General features: G+C 43.9%; 1 protein-coding gene across 1 annotated transcript; it reads right to left on the reverse strand.

Moving 5' to 3' along the window:
* Nucleotides 1-1,770: 1,770 nt before the first annotated feature.
* LOC147417375 (putative aldo-keto reductase 2) lies at nucleotides 1,771-3,866 on the reverse strand. Its single transcript, XM_086507668.1, has 6 exons — nucleotides 3,816-3,866; nucleotides 3,653-3,667; nucleotides 3,304-3,507; nucleotides 3,006-3,178; nucleotides 2,776-2,878; nucleotides 1,771-2,406 (listed from the first exon to the last, which is right to left on the reverse strand). The coding sequence occupies exons 1-6, from the start codon at nucleotides 3,864-3,866 to the stop codon at nucleotides 2,059-2,061; spliced, it is 894 nt and encodes a 297-aa protein (XP_086363794.1). The 3' UTR covers nucleotides 1,771-2,058.
* Nucleotides 3,867-8,239: the final 4,373 nt, after the last annotated feature.

Genomic DNA, 8,239 nt, shown 5'->3' on the forward strand with positions numbered 1-8,239 from the left:
AGGAAGTTTCTGTTCAAAAGTGCTAATGTTGTCTAGCAGGAAGAGAAATTGATACTAATACTAGTTTTCAAAATTGTGGGATACATTATTACCAAGAATACTACTAATACTTTTAGCCATAGAAAGACCCGGCCCTTAATTTGGTTCCATAACAAAGACGAAGATCACATAAAACATTGGGCAAGAAGACGTGCATTTGGCTCAATTGTGTGCTCCAAACAGTTAGTGAGGAGACACATGTTCCCATTTCAAACATGGAAACAATAAGGTGTATCTGCAATCATTATAATTAATTGTTGCTTTTTGCATCACATGGATCCAAAAACTGCGTTCTCGCATAAGGTTTTGCAAGAGAGGGTGTCTATAAATGACCCATGTAGTTATGAGGCGATCACATACTTGGATTCTAAATACACACTATGCAAAGTCTATATAGGATGAAGTAAACCCACATGCATGGCAAGAAGGGAGTGTTTTCTTTCTTTTAGTTCTTGTACTAACCATGCAAATAAAGTAGTTGTATGAAAACATGAGTGATAAAGTTACTGTGGTTATTGTGAGATGGCCTTCCTTGGTTATGGGGATGAAAAATTGAAAGAAGTAGAGCGATGACATAATTCGACACTAGGAGCTTGGGGGACATTGAGACCATTCACATACCTAGTGTTGTTTGCATGCCATAGAGAAAATTTTTGTGGGCATGTACAAGTATGAGAGGGATAGTTGCTCGATCCCATTAGCTCATAATTGCAAGGTTTGTGAGGATGTAGGTTGTGTGGAAGAACCCTTTCATGGGTGGGTAGCCTACCCTATGGCACTTTTTTCAAACTAAATTTAAGTTATGTTTGTAAGTTGTTTGTGATTTGTGGACATGTTGTCAAAGTGTAGTAGGAAGCTATGGTTATAAAACTATTTCAATGCCTGGGGATTAAACTAGCAAGGCTGGTGCGTATGTAGATTATGTGTTTAAGAAAGCCACCATGTTTATCCAATGCGGCTAGCTTAGTTGGAAGAGGGTTGGACTTACATCACCAACGGGTTCAATCCCCACTAAGCGCCATTGGCCGTATCTTAAGGCAAAGGATGGTCCCAAGGCAAAGGATGGTCCCAAGTGCCCGGCCTAATGCATGGCGTTGGTGGAATAAAAATAGCTGACTTGTCAGTACTTAAAACAAAAAAAAAAAGGAAACCCACCAAGTAAAGGAACAAGATAGTGGGAGCATCGTAACAAGGGTTGTCATCATGCTATCGTGTAATAAAGTTTGGTATGGTTTCTTTATTGTGTACTACCATTCATATCGTATGATTCAGATTTGTAGGACGTGTCTTTCAAATAACTCCCAAGAACCATGTTGACCACATAGTCACAAGGAATGGCCATTTTTAGGTCTACGTTCCTTGTTCCAATCTCCCATTCCAAATCCGTGTTTCGTGTTTCAGACATGAGTATCCATAAAAGGGGATGATATTTCATGCATGTTGCCATTCCGATTTCCCATTCCGGGTAGCTATGCCATGTCATACTGTTGGGTATGTTGTGTCGTACAGTCATACGGTACAATTGTAGAGATATGGCAACTTCCATGATTGTTACGATCAACATACCACAATTGGAATGATGCTGTCGAGTTGCACTATGAAGAAAAAACAAAACTCTACTCTGTATTCTGCAATGTTGGAAAGCCTTCATGTAGAAAACTCTAGTCTGTATTTGAAGGTTTATGCAGTTTTGATTTCTGGTCTTGGTAGGTTACCTCTTGATCCCAAAATTAGAGGTAAACTTCATTATGTGCATGTTTTATGCAAGGTATGTAGTATTGGAGCTATAGGGATACATAGATGCTAATTTGGATGGTGATAATACGGACAAGAAGTCTATGAGGTGATTCCTTATCATCATTGGAAGTGCATAGTCGTTTGGTTGGGTAGAGAGGCAGAGTAGTGAGGAATTGTTGTGATGGCATGCCTGGTAGTTTGCCTTCACAAGCTTCTAGTAACTGGAACTTGGATGCTTCCATAGTCGCATCAGCTTGCAGCAAGAGAGATGAAAACGCAAAATCAAGGAGCTGTCCATGCAGACAAGGGAGGAGTATCGGAATTCTGGTGAGACATCAACAGATGTGCATCCTCATAACGCTCTCCGGCAATAGCGCCCTCATGAAACAAAGCCACAATCTCCTCCACCTCTGCTTTGCTCAACTTCACATCAAGGGCACCCACATTTTCCTCGAAATTCTTGACGCGAGTTGTGCCGGGAATGGGTACGACATCATCCCCTTGGTGCTGAACCCAAGCAAGTGCGAGCTGTCCTGGCGTGCACCCTTTTCTTGCAGCCAACTCTTGTAATGCTTCAAACAAGATCTGATTTTTTTCAAGATTTACTCCCTGCATCCTTGGCTGCGCAATCTGCACTTTCAAGTACCATGCACACAGGCCAATGAATAAAAGGAAGGAATTGCGATGAGTTTTAACGTATAGATTGCACACAGACTATTCAGCATATAAATGATTCTGCAAGCTTATCGAACAGCACAACATACCTTGCGGAAATCTGTTTCTCTTGCGTTTTCTAGGGTTTTTGCACCAGCTGAAAAGAACCCTGGACCAAGCGGGCACAGATAGCCCCAGATACTTCACCTTTCCTTCCTCCACAAGTGCCTGAAAAATACGTGTATTGCTGCATTTTACATGCTGGTGTGATTTCAATGTTCGCATCTGTTTGAAGTTAAATGTTCCATGATTAAAACATGGCAGCTTAGCTTGTATGGAGGTAACCTTGCGGAAATCTGTTTCTGTTGCGTTTTCTAGGATTTTTGCACCAGCTGAAAAGAACCCTCGACCAAGCGGGCTATACACAACTATTCCAATCCCGAGTTCCCTGCAATTAATGTGAGAAAAGGAGCTGTGTGAAGTGACAGTTTTATTCTTTCTGTCAACCACGGTCAACACAGCATGCATCACACACATACAAGCGTGAAGAGTAGATGAAAAGAAACAAGGATCACCTGCAGGTGGGTATGATGTCTTTCTCCACATCACGCGACCACAAAGACCACTCCAGTTGGACGGCACTAATGGGGTGAATTGCATGAGCCCGCTGTATGGTTGATGCTGAAGCCTCGGATAGCCCCAGATACTTCACCTTTCCTTCCTCCACTAGCTTCTTCATTTCCCCCACCTGTGGAGCAGAGCACATAAAAACTCATGCCGAACAACAAGTGCCTGAAAAATACGTGTATTGCTGCATTTTACATGCTGGTGTGATTTCAATGTTCGCATCTGCTTCTATGGAGGTAACCTCACCGTAACTTCAATCGGAACGTTGGTGTCAATACGATGTTGGTAGTACAAGTCAATGTAATCCACATTAAGCCTCCTAAGGCTAGCTTCGCAAGCTGCACGCACGTATCCAGGATCTCCATTGACGCCAAATGTGCCAGTATCCATATCAAACGTGGCGCCAAACTTTGTGGCAAGCTGGACTTTATGTCTTATGCCCTTGAGAGCCTGTATACATACATTAAGAACCAAATGTTTGTAGGTTTCAACTACATTGCGATTGTGGGCTCATCAACAAATGCATACAAACACTGGCTCAATCAGAATACAACATGCCACCTTAAATCATGAGAAAACAATACAGAATGAATACCTTGCCCAGGAGGAGCTCGTTGGTGAAGGGGCCATAGACATCAGAGGTGTCGAGGAAGGTGATGTCGAGGAAGGTGAATGAGCGCGATCATGTCGGCGTCAGGCTTGGGGAGACCATATAAGGAGGAGGACATGCCCATACATCCCAGGCCCTGAGCGGAAACGTGGAGGCCCTGCGACCCCAAAGGAACCGACTTAACAGCAGGTGGAGCCATGTAAAATGCAGCAGGTGAAGAAATTCTTAGATAGCAGGCTGGCCGTGTGTCGAGACGGGATGAGAGGAGAGCTTTTACAGCACAGGCACGCTTCGACAGGCTTTATAAAGGACGGGGGCAAGGGGTGGAGTCGTGACATCACATGAGCTCCTCTCCTAAAAATTCAAGCAGGATTTCAAATAATTCGTTAAAGATTGGAATCTTAAGAGATGCTTTCATTTTCTTCACTTTAGCAGGGAAGGAGGTTGTGACTCGCAGGCAGGACAGCGAAGAATGTGGCTTGTAGCAAGCAGACAGAGTAGGAGAATGTGATGCGAGATTGGAAGAGCTATGTGTGCTGGACAACGACGACTGGGCTAGGGAGGACACGGGGGCGGGCAGAGGACCGGGGGCTTGCTTGTTTTATAACAAAGGGGCAAGCAATGTCACAAGCACCTGGTGCTGGTGGGATGGTTCAACACAAAGGATGCTTCCTGATTGCGGTGTGTCGGGTTCAATTCTCGCTGACAAGTGTTTCTTTTGGCTCTTGGACTCGGCAACCCACAGAGCTTGAGATGGAATATAGTGAGATTCCAATTGATAAATTGGGAGATGAACCAGTATGTGGCACCCATTATGAAAAATAAAATAAGCAAGAATCCTCTACGATACTGACGGGCGTGAGTACATCCAGGAGCGAGCAACATTAAGGCCGCTCGAGCGATAGAGATGCGAGTAGCGTAGAGTTGCCGACAAGCGAGCATATGGAGCTTGTGAGAGCACGCACAAAATCCAGATGTAGCAGGGAGGAGCAGGGGGAAGCCCTGCTCTGTGGCAGTCATCTGCCCTGCTCCGTGCGAGCAGGTAGTGGATGTTCATCTTTTCATTATTGAACGAATTTCCATCGTCGTCAACCTCGCAGGGACGCTCGATTGGTTACGTAAGCATTTGTAATCTTGCAGTCCTTCTGGTTCCGGGTTCGAATCCTCGACTCTCCCTTTTAAAAGGTAGGAATCCTAAGGTAGTAATTCGTAATCTTGCAGTCCTTATGGTTCCGGGTTCGAAATATCCTCTACTCTTCCTTTTAAGAGGTAGGAATCCTAAGGTAGGCTTTGAGAGGCAAGTAGGAGGAATCTCGTACGCAAATGAATAAAATAGAGCGCGAACCACTGTGAGGCCTTATCCCACTCCTTTTGTAGCTTGGAGATGAGCCAGTATGACCTAGTGAGGGCTAGTGTTTAAGAATTTTCTAAGCTTGGTTGATGATAAGTTTAGAATCAATGGATATATAAACAAGAAGCTGGAGTTTTACGAAGAACAAGAAGTAGAAGGAGAAGGTAAACAATCCCAAGAGACTCAGGGATTTTTCCCATGAATTGAGCTGAACATTCGAGTATAGAGAAAGAATCGGGATAATTGAATTAAGGGATACAACCCCAAGAGATTCCAAAGACTTTTCGATGCCTAATTTAGCCCATAGGAAAATAGAAACATTCGATATCTGTAGCAGTTTCGAAGAAAGAGCAAAGATAATTCCAGAAAGATTAGTCTGGAAAGGATTTTGATTGGTGTGTGGTAACACACCACAGGAGAGAGAAGTTATTTTTCCTCGGATACATGCGCGGACCCATTACTCGCAGTTGAAACAACGAGTGAACTCTCTCTCTCTCTCTCTCTCTCTCTCTCTCTCTCTCTCTCTCTCTCTCTCTCTCTCTCTCTCTCTCTCTCTTTCATTGTGCATGATCAGATTAGCGTCGTCTAGTGACCTAGTTCTCTCTCCTTTGGTCAACTTGCGGCCACACTTACACATCTAGTAACACCACATTAAAGAGTTTGAGACTTTAGAGAAAATTTGGAAATCACCAATGTCTTGAAGATTTGGCCATATGGACAGATCTCAAACTATTTCTAAGGGCCAAATACTTCCACAAGGTAGTACTTGAAAATCTCTTCCGATCCATGCTCTCAAAACTTTGGCTAAGATTTGGCCATGTCGTCAAATCTTAAGCTTTGTTTGAAAGTGGGAATCCAAGAAGTCCCAAATTCACTAATATGGTGTTTAGTCCCTGACTCCCTATCTCTCGCTCATGCCACCATCCGATATAGAAATAATATCCACCCCCTATTACCAACAACCCATGAGTCACATTGTTTGTTGCTTTCTCTCTCATCATTTGTACACACTCCATCAACTCTTTCTCACCAACCAGAGTTGCCATGCAAGCTTGGAGCCATAGAAGCACAACCACACACGTACATCTCTCTCTACAACAACGGTTCAACATCTCTCTCTCTCTCTCTCTCTCTCTCTCTCTCTCTCTCTCTCTCTCTCTCTCTCTCTCTCTCTCTCTCTCTCTCTCTCTCTCTCTCTCAGTTGCTTGGTATTTCTTTCTAACAAACCGCTCGCTCCACCAGTGATGCCCACATATTCGAAGGGGGCATATTGTGCATGCCGTCTCCAATTCGCAAAAGAACCACTGTGTAGATGGCTGAGACAGTCTCACTGGGTGGGAATCGGCTCTTGTGAGACAAACAGTGGATCAGTTAGTAATTACCACGGTAGTTACCACAGTAATTCCCAAGGCATATAAATAGGACCCATTACATTGTAATCGGGTTGGCAATTGGGTTGGCATTTGTCGGCTGTACTTCTGCTTAGCTTTTGTCATAATCCTTAGTTCTCGAGTTGTTCTTGAGCTACATCATCTTTATCTGTAATCTTTCATCTGTAATCCTAAATACAGAAGTCCAGTATACTCCAGTCATACATACTTTGTACTCATTCTCTCTGAGTCTGAATCTGAATCTGAATATGAACATCATTCTCAGTACTTCAGTCTGTTTCTCATTCCATTAGATGTATTCCAGTTCAGTTTCTATTTCCTTTTCCAGTCTACTGCTTGAACTAACACATCACCCATAGCTGTAAACTTCTAACATTGGAATCAGCTATCTAAAGAGATCAGCTCCAATTCCATTGTGGCGATCACGGTGGCTAGAGCTGTTGCTCGTTGACTAGAAAAATCATCTCCCAGTTTGAAGTTTTTCAGCTGCAGTAATGGCACCCAAAACCAGTCGTGGCCAGAAACCATCCTACCGTGTTGACCCTATTCCTAGGAGTCAGAAAGAGACTCTGACCCCAAGCATGAGCTAGTGACTGACACTGAGGCTCGGGAGGAGCACAATCAGGCTGATGAGGCACAGGACTCACAGCATTCTAGTCAGTCCAGACGTAGAAGGGCAGAAAGAGAAGCACGCAAGGCTAAAAGTTCTCGGTCCAGGCAGGGGGACGAGGGCGCCAAAGGCAGTAAACGAAGTCGCCATACTTCCAGTAGAGAGGCAAGGGAGGACATAGAAACTGAGATAGAGGCAGATATTAATTGGGATGTAGATACAGAAAATTGTAAGAAAACTCCAAATAGGCGTCCAACTCTAAGATGAGAAGAGAAAGGACCAGCGGTGATTGACATGATTACACATCCTTGTTGAAAATCTCTTTTCCCGTGTTCAAAGGGGGCAAGAAGGATGATCCGGATGTTCACATCCAAGCCTTTGAGCAGTATGCAGAGCTGAAAAATATTGATGAGGATGATTGGGGTGAATACTTTCCGCAAACGCTGAAGGAGGCATCGAGGAAATGGTACTACCATTACCCGGCTTGCCAGCTCAGATCCTATAATAAACTACTTAAAGCCTTCAGACTGGAATATTCTGACAACAGAGGAGATGAGGATATTCTTTGTGAACTGGATAAGATTAAGCAGAGGAAATTGTTAGTCCGAAGCTATGTTGAGAAAATCAAGGAGTTGACAAGGCAGCTGCAGGAACCACCATCAAAAAAGGAACTGCGAGCATGGTTCTTGAATGGCTTTCACAACAAGAAGCTTAGGGAGCAAGAGGTGCCAGCACCGACGAAGAAATTCAATGATTTGGTGCAGCGAGCCCTGAAGTTGGAACAACAAGCTAAGAAGGAAAAGGGTCATAGGAAGAGGAGGTCCAATAGTAGCAGTCCTTCTACTGATGACTCTGATTCAAGTGGAGTTTCCAGTAATTCTGAGAGTATCTCCGATGAGAAGACCAAGGATAAGCCTAAAAAGGGGTCTTGGGCTAGGAATATTGAAGAGATGGCTGGACAAATTGTTGAGATTAGCCAGACCAGATAACCGGTGAGAAGAATGGAGACTTGGTGTTCAAACTGTAAATCTAAGGACCGTGTTTCCAATGAGTGCCCACAGTGTACTTATTGTAAAGCCTATGGCCATTTATGGAATAACTGTGGCATTAGGATTCATCATTTCAAAAAGGGCAAAGACTTGCTAGTGGTGGCATTTACGAATACCGAACCAGTAAGAGTGGAAACTACCAACGCTTCTCAGGAGGAGAAACTTGGTACC

Source organism: Adiantum capillus-veneris, unplaced genomic scaffold (genome assembly GCF_014529385.1).
Source record: "Adiantum capillus-veneris isolate H3 unplaced genomic scaffold, ASM1452938v2 Hic_scaffold_262, whole genome shotgun sequence".
Taxonomy (NCBI): domain Eukaryota; kingdom Viridiplantae; phylum Streptophyta; class Polypodiopsida; order Polypodiales; family Pteridaceae; genus Adiantum; species Adiantum capillus-veneris.